This window comes from Mus caroli, unplaced genomic scaffold (genome assembly GCF_978045245.1).
Source record: "Mus caroli unplaced genomic scaffold, Mus_caroli_1 scaffold_3, whole genome shotgun sequence".
NCBI classification, from domain to species: domain Eukaryota; kingdom Metazoa; phylum Chordata; class Mammalia; order Rodentia; family Muridae; genus Mus; species Mus caroli.
Window position 1 is genome coordinate 57,431,457 of NW_028227258.1, and position 22,058 is coordinate 57,453,514.

The 22,058-nt window shown below is 43.8% G+C and overlaps 1 protein-coding gene across 1 annotated transcript in view; it reads right to left on the bottom strand.

Annotated features, from left to right (window-relative positions):
- The window catches only part of Dennd2c (DENN domain containing 2C), a 69,446-nt gene that overhangs the window by 30,425 nt on the left and 16,963 nt on the right, over nucleotides 1–22,058 (bottom strand). Inside the window, exons 2-6 of the mRNA XM_021158857.3 lie at nucleotides 7,639–8,607; nucleotides 6,511–6,641; nucleotides 6,038–6,150; nucleotides 3,776–3,946; nucleotides 270–366 (exon numbers count right to left, since the gene is read on the bottom strand). Coding sequence (XP_021014516.1) covers nucleotides 270–366; nucleotides 3,776–3,946; nucleotides 6,038–6,150; nucleotides 6,511–6,641; nucleotides 7,639–8,420 — 1,294 coding nt within the window. The 5' untranslated portion in view covers nucleotides 8,421–8,607. The remainder of the gene's footprint in view (nucleotides 1–269; nucleotides 367–3,775; nucleotides 3,947–6,037; nucleotides 6,151–6,510; nucleotides 6,642–7,638; nucleotides 8,608–22,058) is intronic.

A 22,058-nucleotide genomic window follows, 5' to 3' on the forward strand; every position in this document is an offset into this window, starting at 1 on the left:
CATGATCTGAATGCTTGTTCTGCAGCTGCTGGCAAGGTTCTGGAGAGCTTTAGCAGGAGGGGCCTAACGGACAGCCGCAGGCTATAACCCCACCCCTGGCGTCGTCCTCCTAGTCTGCACAAGCTCCTGCCACCACGAGCTGAAAGGACTGAAACCATGAGCCTAAAGAAATCTTCCCATCACTAATTGTTCCTAGAGGATACGCTGGTCACAGCAGTAGGGGGTTAACACACTGACAGTGACAAACTGAAAGCACAGACCATGCTTACCTTTTGAGGAGGGGGCTTCTTTTCCAGTGTAAGGCTGTAACTTTACCCTCTTCTTCCCTCTCTTAGATTCAAATGTATCATTTATTTTCAAAACAAGCTGTTAAAAAAAAAGGCAAGAAAAGTACAAGTTAAAGTCACCACCACCAAGGCACTGTGGCATCTGCATGACTGGCACTAACACACTAAATTCTCCTTTAGAGGAAAGAGTCACTGAGTAATAAAAACCTTCGCGTTGCTGGGCAGTGGTGGTGCACGCCTTTAATCCCAGCACTTGGGAGGCAGAGGCAGAGACAGGTGGATTTCTGAGTTCGAGGCCAGCCTGGTCTACAGAGTGAGTTCCAGGACAGCCAGGGCTACACAGCTAAACTCTGTCTCAAAAAACCAAAACAAACAAATAAACAAACAAAAAATACCTCCACATTTTTCAATTTTGGATTACAATGGTATCATTAGATGATGTGTGTTCTCATACTAATGTCTACAACCTAGGAAAGAAAATTGCAGAGGACCCCCGCCCTTTCAGATGAACCCAGTGCAGCTTCTTGGGGAGAGATTGTGTGTCACTCCGTGCCACAACCTGCAGGGAATGCGGCTACTGCACTCCCTACCGTGATTAAGAGGGCTCAAGTTTTCACTTGCTGAGAACAGGAAGGGGAACGTCACCCACTGCAGGGTGGGGCTTGGCTAGTTCTGCTCTCACGAGTTTCTCCCAAGAAGAGATAATCTCTCTCATGGAGCTTTTGTCAAAAGGAGCGCACTCTGCCAGTGTGGGGACAAACGCTGCAACTAATTTTAGAGCTGTCATAAAAGTGGGAAATTCAAATTACTCCACACGTTTCCACCGCTCCACTCATCAAGCTGCACCTCGAGCAACTGCAACCAGATCATTTATTTTCAACTTGCTTCACCACTGTTTCTATTTAGTAAGTAATACTCAGACTTCTTCCCTAACGCTGGGGAAGAGCTATGTATAAAAGAGACATCAGACACTCAGAGATACAGGCTGAGGAGAAACAGAAAAAGGAGAAGAGCTGTATAAAACACGGGCTGATTAACTTCTCTGTGCCTACTTCTCTTTTTTCCTAAGGTTCCAAGCTTAAGTATTCATCTTGAGGGAACACACTGCCAGAGAGCTGTTAAGCCCACCTCTGGACAAGTCAACAGACTGTTGAGGAGAGCCCTCGCTCGCTTGTGCTTTGTCCATGTCTGATCCTGCAGGCAAGCCAGTCAGTCCACTATAGCCAAAGCATGGAGGAGCACGCGCAGACCTTCGCCATGTCTGTGGATGAGTTTGTTCTCTTACAGGATTTCTGTAGCTGCCATTCAAGTAAAACACTGCCAGTGTTCCTCACTCTCAAGCAGGAGAGAGAATCCAAAAGAGAAAGGTGCTTTATGGACTATAGAGAGACCTTTGGGAGCAAACGAGTTTTAGGTGCAGAAACTCCCATGATAGCATAAATATTAAGTGGATTTGCAAAGTAGAATAAAAAGTACGCTCACATATTTTGAAGGAAACTACTGCTCTGGGACTAGCAGAGCAAGTCGCAACCTAGAGTCCCAGTTATGAGGCAGGAGTAGGCACCCATGCTTACTTTGCAGCTGCAGCAAACACTGCAGAATGCTCTAAGAAACAACAGAAGCAGCTGCTTTACGTGACAGCCACAAACAGGACAGCGTCAGGGAAGCCACGAGCAGTCGCACACAGGCTTCCAGAGCAGAGAACGGAAGGAAGGGTGGGGAGCAGGCATATGGACGAGCTCTGAAAGCAACTTCCCCGCCAGGAACGGCTGGAGCCGTCAAAGAGGACATAAATGAAAACTGCTTTTCTTACGGAATGTTTCTGAAGATGTTCAAACAACAAAATTTGTATTGCATATGGGACATTCTAAAAGAACTTAAGATACTTTTATAAGATTTTGTTTTCATTATTTTTAAATGTATGTATGCCGTGGACATCCTGCTTTTAGCAGGGCAGGGTGGTGCATGCCTTCAGTCCTAGCACTCAGGAGGCGAAGGCGGAGGGGGAGGCAGCTGGATCTGTGAGTTTGAAGCCAGCTTGGTCTACAGAACAAGTTCCAGGACAACCAGGGCTACACAGAGAAGCTGTTTCAAAAGAACAACAAAAACAACAACAAAAACCCTCATCTTCAAAGTGACTTGGAGACTAGCCTGTAATACATGAGACCTATCTCATTCTCCTTCCTTCCTTCCTTCCTTCCTTCCTTCCTTCCTTCCTTCCTTCCTTCCTTCCTTCCTTTCCTTTCCTTTCCCCTTCTTTCTTTCTTTCTTTCTTTCTTTCTTTCTTTCTTTCTTTCTTTCTTTCTTTCTTTCTTTCTTTCTTTCTTAAGAAAAGGAAGAGCTGAAAGAGTGACCCCATGACCTGTTGTTGCTGGCATCACTCACACCAGCCTCAGCAATGCATAGAACAGCACCCACTGGAAGAAGCATCGGCAGCACCCGGAGTTTCCTCAGGGCTCTCTTGTTTGTCCTCTGTGACAGGGAGGACTAAGCCCAGGGCCTCACCCAAGTGGGACAACACGCCGGCTCTCTTCTGTCTCCTTTAACCCTACTGCCCACAATCCTCTGAAACAGTTGCTAATGCCATTTCAAGGTCAGAAATCTTAAGCAGAATCCCTTAAGAGTCTGCATCTTGTTTTACGACCACATGATCCGCTAGAGTCTCATGGAGGTCTCAGTGTGTGCCAGACCCACCTTCCTGAGGAGACGGCTCCTGCAGGATGCCTGCCCGAGAGCAAGAGCAGAAAACAGACGGACTAAATGACTATGAAACACAGAGTTACCAAGGAACCGATCGATCTGTTCATAGTCACTAACCCAAGAAACAGGTTCGACTTTTGTTTATGTTAAAGTCAGGTACAAAATGTGTGTGCTAAATGAATAAATGACCTAATTCTCCTGGCGTTATGGAAGGAAAATCACCTCAACCACCTGACTTCACTACATATATATCTGCTACTGTAGTGTGCCAATCCTGAAAATATCTTCATGTAACCTCAAAGAGTCTCTCCTAAAAGAAGCTATGGCGACGAGTAATCTCATTAAAATATTCTGCCTTGTAACAGTTCCAGTCAAGATGGCAGAGGGGCACTTACTGCCTTTCCCCTCCCTTGAAGGCAATGTCATTTACTTCATACGGTTTTTGATAGTCTCTAGAACCAAACAACAGTCTGGTTTCTTTTTTCCACCTCTGAGTAGACATTGTAATCCTAATAAAAGACACATACTTCATCATTACTGAAACCTGTAAAGCCTGGCACAAGGCTGCCCTTGCTCTGGTACATAAAGGAACTGACATATAAACACTCTCCTGTTGTTAGAGAGTCTGGAGTTCACATGAGATCGGTAGCTGATTCCAGCCATTGCCAAGACAATAGAGGCCTTCCCAAGTCTGATTCCAACAGTAAGTTCTAACCTAATATTCAGTTCATCCTAAAGTTTATTCAACTTTATTAGAATCTGAAGACTGAGTGTGCTGGTCTCCTCACCGGTGGGAGATTTCTCTTCTTCCTGTTAGCCACCTCTCCAGCTCGGAACAGTTTCCATTCCGTTAGGGTGACAGGCAAAGTAGTATCCTTCGTGATCTTTGATCGAAAATATGCTTGCGAGTTCTTCAGTTCCATAGTCTTCCGCTGAAGGAACTGGGGTTTGGGAGGAAGCTAAAACAGGAGACACACTGGTCAAATAAGATCTCTAGGAAATGTCTCTGCTTCCAAACAAAGCCAACGCTCCCCCGGAAAATAAATGCTTATCTTTCCTTTAAACTCATCCCAAATGGGGATTCTGCAATTCCTTCTCATCCCAGTAATGTAATTTTTTTTCTTTTTTTTTTTTTCTTTTTTTTTTTGGTTTTTCAAGACAGGGTTTCTCTGTGTAGCCCTGGCTGTCCTGGAACTCACTTTGTAGACCAGGCTGGCCTCGAACTTAGAAATCCGCCTGCCTCTGCCTCCCGAGTGCTGGGATTAAAGGCGTGCGCCACCACGCCCGACTGTAGTTTGTTTTCTAATCCAAAATTCTACCCTGTGCTCTGATCAAATTCTCAAGGGAGAATAGCTCATCACCTTGACCGCCTCCAGCTATGGGTCTGAGTTTCAGGGAGTGATTGAATAACTGAGGCCCGGGCTGAGCACTGGGAACTGCAGAGGACTGAAAAGTGCCTGGCCTGTCTGCAGCCATAGGTTGTGACAATAGTGTGACTGAATGGGAGAAGCCATTAAGAAAATCAGTAACAGTAAAAGGTTTCTGAACAAACAAAATGAATTTAAACCCAGGCCACGAAGAGTCTGGGGTGGTTTGGGCAGTGCTCACCTGTGCTGCGTGGGGGCTTCACGGCAGCCTTGGCTGGGAGCACACAGCACGTGCCCTTTGCACTGTGCGTGATGTCATTTTACACAACACCAGCACACAGCTGGCTCAGACTAGAGACTCCTGCATGTTAGAAACTGTAATGTTCTCATTTTACACGCTCAGTGTTCTTTCTGTCTTTGCAAACAAGATGGTTTAATTACAGAAAGCAAAGACTTTAATACATTCCTGCTTTTGTGTCTTAGTGCGTGTCGTTGCTGAATTGTATTGTGTTAGAATATTTGATATTAAAATTCCTATTTGAGCCAACAACTTGCATTTCATTAAAAAGAAAAAAAAATCATTAAATGATGGGACTGGAGAAATGCCTCGGTGGTTAGGAGTGCTTAGTGATGTTAAGAGAACCTGAGTTCAGTTCCCAGCCCCCATGTTGGGGAACTCTCAACAGTCTGTACCTTCAGATCCTGCTGTCATCCAAGGGTACTGCATTGGTGTGCACATACCCATGGGCAAGTGATAAACACCCATATCTATAACAAAAAATTTAAAGATCGTGTGATAAATGTTGGCTTTAGATTAGGAGAGAATTTCCAATTTCTGAAATAGCCACAAACTTCTATCATTCTGTATTACAGCACCAAATATGCGGTAAAGATTTCATCCTTTTTTCAGAGGTTGAAATAGAAGCAAGGTTAAGATAGGGTCTCACTATGTAGCACTGGCAGGTCTGGAGCTCACTATGTAGGCCAGGCTGGCCTCAAACGCACAAAGATCCACCTACCACACGTCCAGCCAGGAATCAATTTTTTATGTAAAAATAAGCACACCTATTTCATTAGTGTGCATATTTGCTTTTGTCTTTAATAAATAACAAAATTATAAATGTATATATGTATATATTGTAAAATATATTTATGATTTATTGTCTGCAAAGGTTTAATTTGTATACCAATTACATACCTATATATCTGTGGTCATGTAAAAATTTCTTGGGTGGATGGGCATGATGGCACAAAACTTTAATCCCAGTACCCCAGTACTCTGGAGACAGAGACAGGCCGATCTCTGTGAGTTCAAGGCCACCCTGGTCTACAAAGTGAGTTCTAGACCATCAGGGGTTTACATAGTGAGACCTGTCTCAATCCCCCCTTGAGTGAAAAGGGGTTGCAAATAGAACAGTTTAAAGATCTCTGGCCTAATCTTACTCATCTTAAGTTGTTTTCTTTTTTTTTTTTTTTAATACTAAGATTACCCAACCAATAGCAAAGCAATTTTTAAAAGAAACCAGTATAGCATCTTCAAAACAAAACAAAAGAAAACACCCCCACTGACAATAAAATCTATATTCAGTGCCTCTTAGTTTGGGCCCCAGCTAAACCACCAGAACCTTCTATACGACCATACACAAGCATCTATGTGCTCTTCGGTGAAGCCTCTGCTTATACCTTGGGTGTTCGGAAGGCGCTCTTAGCAGGTGGCAGCCTCCACGCTGAAGGGGATCTCCAAACGGGGAACGAATGCACTGGGATATCTTCATAGGGATTTTCCTTGGCTGGATCTTTAGAAATCATAGCAACACTGATTAGAGGAATATAAAATGCTTTCCTTCTTCTTCTTCTTCATTCTCATGGGGGGTAAGGTTGTTAGACCAGTGCCATTTCAAACTGACATATCACTCCAGTGCTCATCCACGCTAAAGGACTCTGAAAACACTACACTGCAGCATTTACTTTCCAACTGAGTCACCTGTAATGACATCCTCTGTCAATCTCACTCACGATGAAAAAATGCATATGCCACGTGTTTCCAAATTAGAAAAACAAAGTTAAAACCAGATATGTTTGATTATAAGAGACCCCGTACAATGATGAGCACCCCCGAACATGCATTACATTAACTCCAAAGCATGAACACCTACATAAAATGTCCTCATAGATATTATCCTCGGACTGTGTGTAATAAAGTGCTGAGCCAGCATTTCTTCCAAGTTCTTCATGGATCTTCCGTGAGTTCCGAAAGTGCTGGATATCTTCAAATTCAAAGGATTTCCTTAAGAAAGAAGATATATTTTAAAGTTACACCTTCAAAAACTTTGATCTCAAAATGATAAGACAGAAATTGAAAAGACGTGTGTAAAATTATGAAGATGGCTGGTGGTGATACACGCCTTTAATCCCACTAAGGAGGCAGAGGCAAGTGGATCTCTGTGAGTTTGGGGCCAGCCACGTATACAGATCAAATTCCAGGACAGCCAAAGCTACACAGAGAAACCTTGTCAAAAAACAAAAACAAAACAAAAAACCAACAACAACAAAAAACCCCAAAAAACAACAACAAAAAAAAAACAAATAAAAAACCCACAAGATAATAAATACTGTTTTTATTTTATATGTATGTGTTCTGCCTACATTCATGCCCGTGTGCCTGATGCCCACAGAGGGTGTCAGAACCTCTGGAACTGGAGTTACAGATGGTTGTGACCTGCCATGTGGGCTCTGGTAATCAAACCTGGGCCTTCTGAAGGGCATCCAGTGCTCTTATCTGGTTAGCCACCTCTCCAGCCCCACAAATTACTCCCCAATTAAAAGTGAAGCTGAGGCCAGCATGCCCTAAATGATGCCAAAGAACGGACCTGCTTATCAGAAAGGTCTTTTGGTGTTTGGGCAAAGGGATAAGACAATGTCTTGCTATGGAGCCCAAGCTGGTTTTGTAAGTCACTATGTAGCTCAGATTAGCCTCAAAATTGTACTGATCCTCCTGCTTCAGCCTTTCTGGTGATGGGAATACAGATATGCACAACCTTACGGGTCCTTGAAGATGCCACTTGGAAAGTCTTCCTGCGCTCTTAGGTGGTAGACGTCACAAGTATTACCTATACTTCTTCACTTTTGCTTTCTCCTCCTACTTTGATTCTATGCTATCAATATCTCTATGCTCAGCTGAAGCCCGTATTCCAAGGTGGGAAAGGAAACTTGGACTGAAGGGCAAAGCAGCACAATGACTCGTGCACTACAAACCAGGGGCTGTAAGAGGAACACATCCATACCTTTTGGACCTCCCTCTGATCTTCCCGCCATGTTTCTTTGGTTCGGGATCCTGAGAAGAGGCCACACAGGAACTACTTTCACAGTACTTTTGGTCACAGTTCCTTTCTTTATATGGTACACCATCAGATTCAGACAAATACCTGAATGTCCTACGGGGTTTGGGCAAAGGATTTATAGAGGGGCCACATTCCTGCCCCTCAGGTTCATAATAAATATTTTCCAAGCTCTTGGTTATTCCGTAAGAACTATCCAGAACACTGAGATCCGGTTCTTTCCCTGTAGAGTTACAAGGTGCTAAGGCCAAATTTAAGGGTTTATCTGGGGAGAGTCCTTCTACGCTTTTCCACGGTATCTGGGAGGTATAGAAGTTTCCTGGCGGTAAGGAAGCCTCTGGATCCACAGCAACAGCTTGGCAGCCTTCGATTTGTTTGACCCGAGCACACACCCGGCTGGAGTCCAGTCCAGCTTCTGAAGGATGGGAGCCTCTACACTCTCCACCCTCGCCTTCATCCTCACTTTGATCTCGGCTTTTGGCATCTGTGTTTCTGGGTAAAGCCCCATTCCTTTCCTCACCAGTGGGACGCTTATGAGGGGGACTCTCTTGGTGGCAGTTATACCTCACTCCAAAGTCCTTTGGGTGAAACTTAGCTGTCTTGGTTACACCGTTAGCTCTTCCTTCCCACTGGGAAATCTTCTGTTTGATGTTTTTGCAGTGGCTCCTGGACAAGGTCTGAACAGCAGATCGTGTAAAGCCAACATCCATGTTCCCGGTGGGGTGCATGGCGAGAGTCACTCTTAGAGAGGTGCCATGACCAGTTAGCTGGAAAACGCTCTATTCTTTGCCTTGCCAGAACGGAAACGATCCCAGTGTTTTCCTTTCATGTTTAACTTGGAGGTATCTTGTTAAAAATAACAGTTTTCATCACGGAACTTTGTTGGAAACAGCTACAACTGTATCATGAATGATCCTATCAAAACGAGACAAGAATATTAACTTAGTTTTATGATTTCTTACTTTAAACCCCACTGAACACTGCCTACCCAGCACTGAATAAATTACATCGCATTTGCAAAAACTTGCCTGTAATTCAGCTCCATAAAGTCAAGCCTACTAAGAAAACATCCCTGGTGCTATTTCTTAAGCTGTCAGCTTTAATACTCTGCTGTATTTAATGCCCTGCAAACTGTATACGTTATTCTGTAATGAATCAATTCTTTTTTGTGTGTATGTGGCCTTATGTGTGCTAGACAAGCACTCTATCTCTGAGCTCGATACACCTCCTGCCCATAAATCTATTCTTTATGAAGCGTTTCTTTTTTTTTTTTTTTTTTTTTTTTTTGGTTTTTCGAGACAGGGTTTCTCTGTGTAGCCCTGGCTGTCCTGGAACTCACTTTGTAGACCAGGCTGGCCTCGAACTCAGAAATCCGCCTGCCTCTGCCTCCCGAGTGCTGGGATTAAAGGCGTGCGCCACCACGCCCGGCTATGAAGCGTTTCTTAATAAAACACGCAACAATGCAATATTACAAAAATCACACATAAGGCTGGGCATAGTGGTGCACACCTTTAATCTCAGCACTCAGGAGGAAGAGGCAGAAGCAGAGGATCTCTGTGAGTTCAAGGCCTGGTAAGTTCCAAGACAGCCAGAGCTACATAGAGAAACCCTGTCTCGAAAACAAACAAACAAACAAACAAACACAGAATCAGAACAGACCCCATTATTAAGAAGTGCATTTACAAGTCTAGACAGGAACCAATTCACATACACATTGGTAGCTAGTTCCCGCCTCCTGTCTTCTGTTGCTAGGTAACATCAGTCTGTCACATATTTATTTCAGCTGACCTATTAGCACACAGACTTTCACACAAGCTGCTACAGGGACTCAGTCCAAAGGCATAGGCACCCTTTACCCTGTCCTGGCTGGGTTTCCCACATCTCTGCCACCTCTGACTCAGATCTGCAGTCACTTTTCTCATCCTTCCTTCCGCAGAGCTTCAATCAGTCAGCTCCATAAACCGCTTCCTCAAATGTGAAGACTGGCCGGCTGAAACTCTTCCTGTCAGTAAGCAGAGACCTGCTTTCCCACTCTACCGCATACTGGTTATAAATAACAACCGATTCAAAACTTCCTGAAGCAGGGTCATCCTTCCTCCTGCTGCATCTGCCTAGCCCTGATTAACAAGCAGGACACTATCTTAGCCTGGCTCTGTCAGTACAGCTGATCAAAACTGGACCAGTCATACACAGACAGGCAGGCAGGCAGGCTCATGTGCACATGCGTACACACACACACACACACACACACACACACACACACACTTTATTCTCGCTACAGAAGCTGCTCTTCAGGATTTCCATGACTTTCACTTAAGTCATGTCCACAAGTTTTTAAAATCATTTTTCCTCCTGTATGCTCATTGTACAATGGATTTCCTTGTGACATTTTCATACACGCTTATAAAGTACTTGATCTCACTCACCCCTCTACTCTTTCTTACTCCACCCCACCCCCAGCTCTCCTACTTTAGTTTTGTGCCCTCCTTTTCCCCTCTAGCTTCCACATTAAGGAAGTCATGTGATGTTTGTCTTTGTGAACATTCTCACTAGTTTGTAGGAAAATTAGCTTTGCAGGAAAAGATAGATACCCTGGTCTAATGCAAGAAAAGAAATCTTTTTTTAAATTAAGAAATTAACCTCATGTGGGTGAAAAAAATCATAGCAAAAACCTCACAGAAGTTGTGTTGTATGTATGTATGTACATGTGTATGCGAAGCCCATTTTATTCTGAAGCCCAGACTGGCCTCAAACTAGTTGCAATCCCCGTCCAGCCTCTAGACCACTGGCTACAGGCATAAGCCACTGCACCCAGCAGGAGCTCCTGATAACATAGTACCGCCGAGGCATGACAAGGCATGACAGTGCACTCAGCTCCTGCAGGCCAGGACACCAAACACCCTTCTCTTGTTTCCCATACTTGCGACTGTCTTTGACTTTTGGGTTTTCTTCATTGTAGACAAAATGGATCTGGCTTCGGAAAGGCCTCTAGACTCTTCCAATAACAAACCTTTCCCTCCCTTTCCCCTGGTTAACATGGGAAAAACTGAGGGGAAGAAAGTAGAAACTTTCAGAGCTACAAAAGTCCTTTAAACCTGAAAATTTGACTGGCAATAAATGGCTACATCTGTAGAATTCTATTAAGTACAAGCGAGGCACACTGATGGTGGTCAAGTGGCAGCAGGCAGTCTAGTGGCAGAAGAGAGAGCTTACTCGTTCTTGTATGTTTTCAAAAAGTGAATAAAGTACTTCAGAAGGAAGCTGGCCGCCAAGAACAGTGCCGATCCCAGCGCTCAGGCTGAGGCAGAGGACTGGGAATTTGAAGCCAATCTCCTGTCTCAACATAAACACACAAGTTTTGATGCCTTTTAACTACGTTTATGACTGCACTGATAGCTAGTTTCACAGTTCTAATATTTCTTTTTTGCAAAATTGAAGGTTGTCTATTTTTCTTTTTGCTTTTTGAGAGAGGTCTCATACTGTGGCTCCTGCTGGCCTGTACTTGGGTTGCAGGGGCCAGTCACCTGGTTTCCAAGCTACTTGATTCCTTTTGTAATGTGACTTGTTGATGCCTACACATAGGCTATTTTTATATGGTCCCATTAGAAATAAATAACTTGTCAAACAGAACTCGCCATAGAGTTCTCATATTCTGCGCCATCTTCTTAGTACTTCCTCCCAGTGTCTCTCCTAGCCTGCAAGAACCTTCCAACCCCATTCCCAACCCCCCAGTCTCTAGTCTTGACCTCGACTATGAAGAAATCTTCCACCCATAAACGAGGGCCAGTTTTCAAGGTCTCTTCCAACCTTCATCCTTTAGAAAACTCTCTAAGAGCAGCCAACTTGTTTACATTTCCCATACATTGCTTTTTCAAGCCTGCTTACAGAAGCACCGAAAGGACCCAACAGTTTGAATGCTACATCTTAAAACCACAGGAGCCAACAACTTCTATAGCAATTAAAGAGACTGAAGGACTCAGGAGAGAGTGAAGAGCAAGACAGGTGACCCCACAGCAACACAGCAGGAGTCGGCAGTTCCTTAGAACAGCAGAAATATGTAAATCAGGCACTCCCACAAAACTGAAGGTTTGGAGGGGATTTTAAACTAGGCTTCTTTGCATTTTATTTAACCTTGTTCTGCAGTGGGTTTAGCTGCATCAAATGCAGTTATCAGCTTACAATATCAAGTGTGGTCACCATACTAAAGAGAACCTATCTGAACCCAGTAGGGTAACTTAATTTCTTTCTGGACAAGAGAAATCTAGTCTCATACTGGGTAAGTGTCTTCAAATCCTTTATAACCATCTACCTAAATGGACGAACCAGTCATAACAATTCTGAGCAATTTTCCCCCTGTGGTGGAGTAGAAGCCCATCCTTGACCCTGGAGCCTTCCTCAACTGCTCTCCACTTAAGGTTCTCACACTTACTGAGGCAGGGTTTCTCACTTGACCTCGGAGTTCACCCACTCAGCTAGTCTAGCTTGCTCGCCTGCTCCAGGGATCCGCCTTGAAAGTACTGGAATTACAGGCTGGACACCACACCCGCCTAGCATTTACATGGGTTCTAGGACCAGAACTTAGTTTCTCATGCTTGCATAGCAAGCATTTTCCCCTAGAGCCATCTCTCAAGCTCCAATTTAGACCACCCTAAAAGTTGACTCACTAGGAGATAAAGGGACAGAATGGTAAATTTTATGATATATAAATTTACCTCAATTAAACAGAAACTAATGAAAGGATGAGGGAAACTCACCCGTAGCCATGATAGAGTGGACTTGCCTTGTGGATGCAGCTACAAAACTGTACAGAAGACAAACGATTTCAGATATTACACACCAGGCACAAGGCTGTGATCCGAAGGGAAATGGGCCTCACTTTCTCCCTAGAGACGTTCTATAAAGAAGCATTGAGAGCCCCCACAGGGTGTGGTAACCTTGCTAAATTGAAGATAAAGACAAAGGTTAAAGCAAACAACTTTCCAGGCCAAGTCACCAGAAAAAAAGGTGTGGGGTGGGGAGAGCTCCAGCAATTTACATCAGACCCTCCCCGCTAAGCATTGAGATGCTAATGCAGAGGGAAATTACGCAGCTGGACAACCAACAAGCAAAGAGCCAGGAGGGAACTGAAAAAGAACTAACACAAATTCATGCAGGTCCAGAAGTTCAAATTTCTCTGACAGGGCTGGAGAGAAAGCTCAGTGCTCAACCACACGGCAATTCAAAAGCCCCTGGAACTTCAGCTCTGGGGCATCCAGCGTGGGATCCAGTGTCTCTGCCTCCTTGTGACCTGCATGCATGTACACTACACATACACACAGTATAACTCCAAATAAAATAAACGTTTTTAAAAATGACAAGTTGAGTCATAATGGTAGCATTACTATTGATTATATCCATTGCCAAAGCATAATTTTTTTTAAAAAGCTGACAGACATGAATGACAGGGTTAGCAAATAATTGAAGCCAGCTATTACAAATATATTACTTATTTAAAGGGAGAAGGTGACACCTGAAAATGGAAGAAGACAAAGGCCTGAGGCCGCAGTCAGCAAACCACTTGTCACACAAGCATGAGGACAGTTCAGTCCCTGGCACTCATAATTTAAAAATGAAAGCTAGGCATGGCAGCCCATATATAATCCTGGCACTGGGCAGGCAGGAAGAGGAAGATACCTGAAGATGGCTGGCTGGCCGGCCTAGGTATAGCAGTGAACTCCAGGGTCAGTCAGTGGCAGGCTCTGCTTCAAAGAATACGATTGGAGTCAGATGCAGGCGGATTTCTGAGTTCGAGGCCAGCCTGGTCTACAAAGTGAGTTCCAGGACAGCCAGGGCTATACAGAGAAACCCTGTCTCAGAAAACAAACAAACAAACAAACAAACAAAACAAAAGAATACGATTGAGGGACTAGAGAAAAGGCTCAGTGGTTAAAAGCACTGGCTGCCCATCCAGGGGATCTAAATTTCATTCCCAGCACCCAAGAGGTGGTTCACAGTCATCTGTAACTCCCGTTCAAGGGGATCTGATGCCCTCTTCTGGCCTCCAGGGATATCAAGCACACAAGTAGCATACAAACATACATGTAAGGCAAACAACCACACACATGCAAAATAAAAATAATTTCAAAAATAAAACTAAGCCTTTAATCCCAGCACTCATCAAGTAAGTGGGTCTCTGAGTTTGAGGCCAGCCTGGGCACACACCGCACACTGCATTAGTATTAAAGGCAGAAAAACATAAGTGCAGCTAGGTACTCAGAATGCTTGACAAGGAGGTAAAGAGTCATGGGGACTAGTGCCTAGCTCCTTCTTCGATGGTAACAGCTAGTTCATGGCTACATTTAAAGAGTCATCTGGTCGTGGTGGCCCATAACACCAACACTCAGAAGGCTGAAGCAGGAGCATCCTGGGTTTGAGACAGCCTGGGATATATCAGGGAAGGGGAAAGGACCAGATGCAGAGGAGAGGACAGGTACAAGAAAAGAAGAGAACAAAGGAAAAAGAGAAGGAGATAAAAACATGAAGAATGAGAATGACAAGATAATGCTAAGAAAAATAAAAATTAGATATTACATACTAATGTACTAGAACATTCAATTTTGTTAAGACATCAAATTCTCTCAAAATTGACTCCCTAGATGTGAAAAAAGCCCAATCTGAATCAAGCAGACTTTGTGTAGAATTGACAAGTTGATTTTCTTTCTTTTTTTTTTTTTTTTTTTTTTGGTTTTTCTGAGACAGGGTTTCTCTGTATAGTCCTGGCTGTCCTGGAACTCACTTTGTAGACCAGGCTGGCCTCGAACTCAGAAATCTGCCTGCCTCTGCCTCCCAAGTGCTGGGATTAAAGGCGTGCGCCACCACGCCTGGCTGACAAGTTGATTTTCAACTTAAAACAGAAATGTAAAGGGCCTGTAATGGACTAAACAATAGGGCAGAAACAAAGAATAAGCTCAGGGGACAGAAGCTCCCGACAATGAGACATCACTACAGAACTACAGTAATGGACTAGAAGATGGCTCAGTGGGTAAAGCTGTTCTGCCAGAGCACCCAGGTTCCATTCTGAGCACCTCCATGGATGCTCAGAACCATCTGTAAGCCCAGTTTTAGAGGATCCAAGGCCTCTTCTGGCCTCTGTAGGCACCTGACATTCAAATGGTGCACAGATACACACACTGGCAAAACTGCCCATACAAATACAATTTTAAAAAGTTGGAAAAGCTACAGTAATTCTGAAAATGCACACTAGTCACAGAAGACAGATGGACCAGTACACATCACAGAGTCTGCATAGATTGTCACAAAGCTGGAGAAGAAAAACCTTGAACGATCACTAGGATAAAGGGGTGTCCATACAGGAAAAAGACTGTAACCCATTTCAGAAACTAACTTGAAGGACATCACAGCCTAAGCATTACAGGTTAAACTATAAACTCTCGCAGAAAAGGAACAGGAAAAAAAAAAGGAGCAGGAGGTTCTTTGTTAAAGTTTTGGGTTTTTTTTGTTTTTTGGGTTTTTGTTTGTTTTTTTTTTTTTTAACTCAAAATACTTTACTGCAGTGGATCTACTGCTCCCAAACCTGAAAAAAGATTTTCTACCTGTTTGTTGTTGTTGTTTTGTTTTATCAAGACTGGGTTTCTCTGTGTCAACCTGGCTGTCCTAGAACTCACAGCCTCTGCCTCCTGAGCGCCACCATTTCCTAGCATGTTTTTTAGTTTTGGTTTTGGTTTTGGTTTTTAAGGCATGAACTGTAAGGAAAAAAAAACCTTTAAATTAAGACTTTATGAAACATTAAAACCCTTAGCTCACCTGAAGATGTATATTCACACAGAAACACAAACACTTGCAAACACACACACTCACAGAGAAACACAATCTCTTACACACACACACTCTCATATACTCTCACTCCCACATGCACTCACACGCCCACTTACCCTAGAACTTGAATCCTGAACACATCCTCAAGCATAACTGGGTCCAAACCGCACTAGCACATGGGTAAGAGGACACTTTACAAAGGACTATGAGCAGCCAATCAGCACCCTAAGCACATGAAAGTATCCACACCAGCTCTGGTCACCATTAAATAACCCTCAGTCGATGGTGACAGAACGCCATCCAAGCACTTTAGGAAACACCAGAGAGTTTCTTATACCACATGCACAAGCAACTCCACTGCTATAGCAGGCGTTAGAGGAAAGGGATGCATGTGCTCACATGCACAAGCAACTCCACTGCTATAGCAGGCGTTAGAGGAAAGGGATGCATGTGCTCACATGCACAAGCAACTCCACTGCTATAGCAGGCGTTAGAGGAAAGGGATGCATGTGCTCACAAAGACTGTCACTGGATACTCAGAGCAACTTTGTTCCTAAGAGCCTGCAGCTTGAGCAAACTGTAGTATAGAAAGCAGGCATCCAGCAATCAAACGAGACAAAGGTACAGTCTGCAGGACAACCTGCACTTATGCCCCAGTCTGTTTTCTACCGCTGTGATAAACACATGACCAAAAACAACCTGAGGGGGAAAGGGTTTATTTCATACTTCTGCTCAAGTCCACCAGGAAGAGGAGTCAGGACAGGAACTCCCGGGAGGAACTAAAGCAGAGACCATGGAAGAACATAGCTGCCTGGCTTGGCTTGCTGGCTATGATTTGCTCAACCTGCTTCCTTATACAACCCAGGACAACCTGGCAAGGGATGGCACCGCCCACAGTGGGCTGAGCCTCCCAAATCAATCATCTGTCAAGAAAATGCCTCCACAGACTTGACAACAGGCCAATCTGATGGAGGCAAGCCCTTAATTAAGGTTCTCTCTTCCCAAGTGACTGGCTTGGGTCAAGTTGACATTAAACTATTAAATTCAATATATCTTTAAAAATTATGCAGAAACAAAAGCATATATACTTGCAGGATTCTAATTAAATCAGAGTTCATAACAGCCAAAACTGATATTCACAGGGAGAAAGGGCCAGTATGGTTGCTAAAGGCAACTGACCAGAGAAGACCATGAGGCAAAATACACATGTTGGTAGAGTGGGGAGTTATATAAATGAACACTTTTATACCAGGCAGTAGTGGCACATGCCTTTAATCCCAGCACTTGGGAGACAGATGCAGGCAGATTTCTGAGTTCGAGGCCAGCCAGGGCTATACAGAGAAACCCTGTCTCAAAAAACCAAAAAAAAACAAAACAAACAAACAACAAAAAACACACATACCAAAAACTAGTTGATACTTTAAAAATAAGAATAATTATATGGCCGGGCGGTGGTGGTGCTCGCCTTTAATCCCAGCACTTGGGAGGCAGAGGCAGGCAGATTTCTGAGTTCAAGGCCAGCCTGGTCTACAGAGTGAGTTCCAGGACAGCCAGGGCTACACAGAGAAACCCTGTCTCGGAAAAAAAAAAAAAAAAGAATAATCATATGAAAAATAGAGGTAGTATTCTCTGAAGTGTTTATGCAGTTTTACTTTTAATATGAATGAGAAAAACGAACTTTTTTTGAGATGGGAGTCTCATTTAGGCAGGCTCCAAATTCCTGTGTTCAGTAATCTGGCCTTAGTTGACTGGGTAGTGGAGACTATAGGCATGTACCACAGTGCTGAACTTGTGCACGAGCGTACACATACACACACACACACACACACACCCCTTTCTCACAAACCTCTCTCACGCTCACGCATGCACACATCTCTCTCTCTCTCTCTCTCTCTCTCTCTCATGCACACACACATACACCCCTCTCACAAAAACGTCATTATTATATGTGCAGTAGTTTCATTACTAATCAAGGTCACTTAACTTACTTTTGTACTCATTGCACATACATAGGTTGTCAGATATTAAGCTCAGAGAAGTGAATGAACTGCCCATGTTAAAACCTCAAGATCCTTCCTTTATTCAACAGCCACTATTAAAAACAAAAGCAAGCCGGGTGTGGTGGCGCATGCCTTTAATCCCAGCACTCAGGAGGCAGAGGCCAGGTGGATTTCTGAGTTCGAGGCCAGCTTGGTCTACAAAGTGAGTTCCAGGACAGCCAGGGCTATACAGAAAAACCCTGTCTTGAAAAACCAACCAAACAAACAAACAAAAACAAAACAAAAGCAATTTCTCCATTTTCCCCTCTGACACAGCCTCTGAACAAGAGGACTGAACTTCCTGCATCTGAATGCTTAAGGGAAAACACTCCCAGTATCAAATTTAAAGGAAATGGTTTCCCCTCTGTTAAAAGTTCAGCCCCCAGAATAGCAGCCACTATTCTTTTTAACCCATAAAAATAAAGCAAAAATTATTCAACATAGCTAATAGACGTGTTGCTGTAATCAGTGAATGGCACTCTAGAGCCCATTTGATTACCTTCCAAGGTAATCACCTGACTATCCTAGAGACCTGACTGCCCTGGAGACCACCTGACTGCCCTGGAGACCACCTGACTGCCCTGGAGACCGCCTGACTGCCCTGGAGACCACCTGACTGCCCTGGAGACCACCTGACTGCCCTGGAGACCACCTGACTGCCCTGGAGACCACCTGACTGCCCTGGAGACCACCTGACTGCCCTGGAGACCGCCTGACTGCCCTGGAGACCACCTGACTGCCCTGGAGACCACCTGACTGCCCTGGAGACCACCTGACTGCCCTGGAGACCGCCTGACTGCTCTGGAGACCACCTGACTGTCTTGGAGACCACCTGACTGTCTTGGAGACCACCTGATTACCTTGTAGATCACCTGATGACTTTTGGTAAGACTTCCAGAACCTCAATTTTCATACAACCTCACTGCTTTGCGAGCAAAGAAAAATGTGCATTTAACATGGCTTCACAATTGTAAGGATTCAGACCCTCAGGAAGAAGTGACTGTTCTAGACAGTGTGTGTTAACGATTCTAAACAACAGCTACTCTTTGTTCTCAAAATTCTGCAGAACCTTAATATCTCCAAGGAACAGAGACACTTGGGTGATTCTTCCTCTGTACAGCTGGAGTTGAACCCATGGCCTCATGCGAAAGTTCTAGAACAGGGCTCCAATTCCAGTCAGAACACACACATTCATTATACCATCTACCACAGTTACCTAAGCTCTCAGTTCTTCTTGGTTCGTGGGAAAAGTGGGGAATTGGGTGTAGATGGCTATTTTAATAACACTTGTTTTATGTTTAGAGCCAAAGTAATTGTTTATCTGAAGAAAATAGCTGCCAGCTACTTAGCTACTAGAAGGAACATAGCCAAATGGAAAAAGAATTGTTGTTGGCATCCTGAAGATGGCATTTCAGGAAAAAGATAAGAGATTAAAAAAAAAGTCTCTAGGAAAAAATGTCTACCTCAAAAAAAAAAGAAAGGAAGGAAGGAAGGAAGGAAGAAAGAGAGAAAGAAAAAGGAAAGGAAAGGAAAGGAAAGGAAAGGAAAGGAAAGGAAAGGAAAGGAAAGGAAAGGAAAGGAAAGGAAAGGAAAGGAAAGGAAAGGAAAGGAAAGGAAAAGCGGCCTCCATGAATGACTTTAAAAGCAGCACAGTGAAGAGATAACATCCACTGTGTCCCCTGTGTGTGGCACTTTAGCAGGCACAGACAGCACAGGTCACAGGTGTATCTGAAACTCTACCTGCTACCTTTTTTCACTGGAGATGAAGGACCTAGAGCTTGGCTCCAATCTTCATGTGCTAACTCTGCAGGAAAGCAGCTCTAGTCTCTGAGCTTCAGCTTCCTCAGCTGCACATTTAATTAATCACGGATGCCTACATCCCCTTAGCAGTGCCTGCAGTTCAAACCTGAGGATTCCTGCACCCCTTAGCGATGCCTGTGGCTCAGACCTGCTGGTAACAAACTTTCTCCACTTTTTGTTTAAAACAACTTACTTTCACCCTTCATTCTGGAAAAATAATTTTGCTGGATATACAATTCTGAATATGTACAATATTTTCCCTTAATTCATTTTTTAAAAATGTGTATGGGTGTTTTGTCTGAATGTATGTCTGGGTACTACATGCCTGCTGCCCACAAAGGTCAGAAGGGAGTGTCAGATTCTCTGGAACTGGAATTATAGGCAGTTGTGAGCCACCAAATGGGTGCTAGGAATCAACCTGGAATCCCTGGAAGATTAGTCAGTCTCAATCACCAAGGCACACCCTATCCCCTCCTTAATTAGTTTTTAAGACTGTCATTCCTTTATTCAGAATTTCTTCTCCCCCTTCCTTCCCTCTCTGGTCCTCCCCAGTGTGTGTGTGTGGTGGGTGGGGGGGGTGGCTGGCAGTACCTTATCATCTGACCATCTTGCTGGTTCATAAAAAGCTTTTGGAGCTGAGCAGGGTGGCACATGCCTTTAGCCCCAGCACTAGGAAGGTAGAGGTAGGCAGATAGATCTCTGTAAGTTCAAGGCCAATTTGGACTACAAATTGAGCTCCAAAACAATCAGAGCTACATAGTGAGACCCTATCTCAATACACACACACACACACACACACACACACACACACACACACACACACGCACACACTATTACACACACAGGCTGGAGAGACGGATCTGCAGTTAGGAGCATCTTCAGTTCACACCACCTGTAAGACCAGCTCCCTGAGATCTGACTCCCTCTTCTGGACTCTGCACACTGCACTCCCATGCGCATAGCCATCTCTCTCTCTCTCTCTCTCTCTCTCTCTCTCTCTCTCTCTCACACACACACACACACACACACACACACACACACACACACACCTAAAAATAAAATAAAAAAAAAGAAAAGTTGGGAAAAACCAACCATACACAATTTCAAAGTTTTCAAAACTGGCATAGCTATATGCGCTTGCTTCTATAGTACATACATTGGGTCACAGGTTTAAAGAGTTTCTGGGACTGGTGAGATGGTTCATTGGGTAGAAGGTTTTGTCACCAATTTTGACAACCTAAATTTGACCTCCAAAATCCACTGAGAACTGACCTGCAAGTTATCCCCGACCTCTATGGGAACAGGCATGTGTGCACAAACACACACAGACACATAAAATAAATAAATACAAAATAGTTCTGGCTTAGATGATAAAATTATATGTGTAAATATTTCCTGATGTGGCATAGCCTTAACACAACTAAGCCTTTCAAGTCCCGCCATTTGTGCTCCGTGCCTACACATGCTCTAGTCATACCTAGTGGTCTGCAGCACCCGCTTGTACAGTTACAACTCTGGCCTTACAGTTCAAATCCCACCACAAGCTGGGCAGTTGGGCAGTGGTGCACACACCCAGCACTTGGGAGGCAGAGAAAGGCGGATTTCTGAGTTCGCCTGGTCTACAAAGTGAGTTCCAGGACAGCCAGGACTACACAGAGAAACCCTGTCTCGACTCCCCCCCACACACACACACACAAAAAGAAAGTGTCAAAATTCAGGGTTCGTTCCCGACTGTCCGAACATCCTAGGTTCTTTCACTGAGTCTCTCCTGAGTGTTTATCCTTGTATTTAGCTAAAATTTGCTGCAAAAAAACAAAATGGCTCACAAGTTGTGTGGTGAGCTTTAAAGTAGTATGTCACATTATTTCTAATAGGACAATTTCTAAACAGAACAAGATAAAAAAGATGAAAAGAGAACAAAGGAGCATCAAATCCCAGCACACCTGGCTTTCAGCCGGGTAACCGTAAGTTACGGAACCCATATAATAAATCCTGCTTCCTTATCTAGAGGATGCTCACAATGATAGCAGTATGAATACTTCCTGAGTATTCAATATGAGCTATGCACAGTTCTACCTTAACAATATTGATTTGTTTTCTTTTTTCAGTGCTAGATAAATAAACAATCTACCACAAGAGCTCCTTTCCCAAACTGCATCTAGTTGTTTGACAACAAAGCCGGATCTGGTTGGAAGCCTCCCTTGCAGATGGAGAAACAAGACTCAAAGAGATCAGCCGTGAGGTGTTTTAGCACCTCTTTCCACAAAAGACAAAGATACTCAAAATTTATAATGTGAATTTAAATATAAGGCATAAATACTGTGCAGTACCTGGGATATCATAACTGCTCAAAAAATTTCAGAGCCTATTAAATTCTTTGTGAGAATCTAGCTTTTTTACATTTTTATGTTTTTTGGCTATAGTGGGGATTGAACTTAGGGTCTTGCACAAGCTAAGCAAATACCCTGCCCCTGAGCTCTATCAACAGCCCTTTAATTTGATAATAGAACGTGCATAGTCAACACAAGTGCAAAGTGCTTCTGTGAAGCCTTGCTTAGCCCCTTCCCAGTGTTATTCGAGTCTATGTGCCTCCTGTACACGTCATTACACTGTGGCTCCCTCCAAATTTTAATGATCCTTACAGCAAATTGCTTGTATATCTTTTCTGTGATCTCAGGAACCTTTATCCACTGGAGTCTTTCTTGTTGGGGA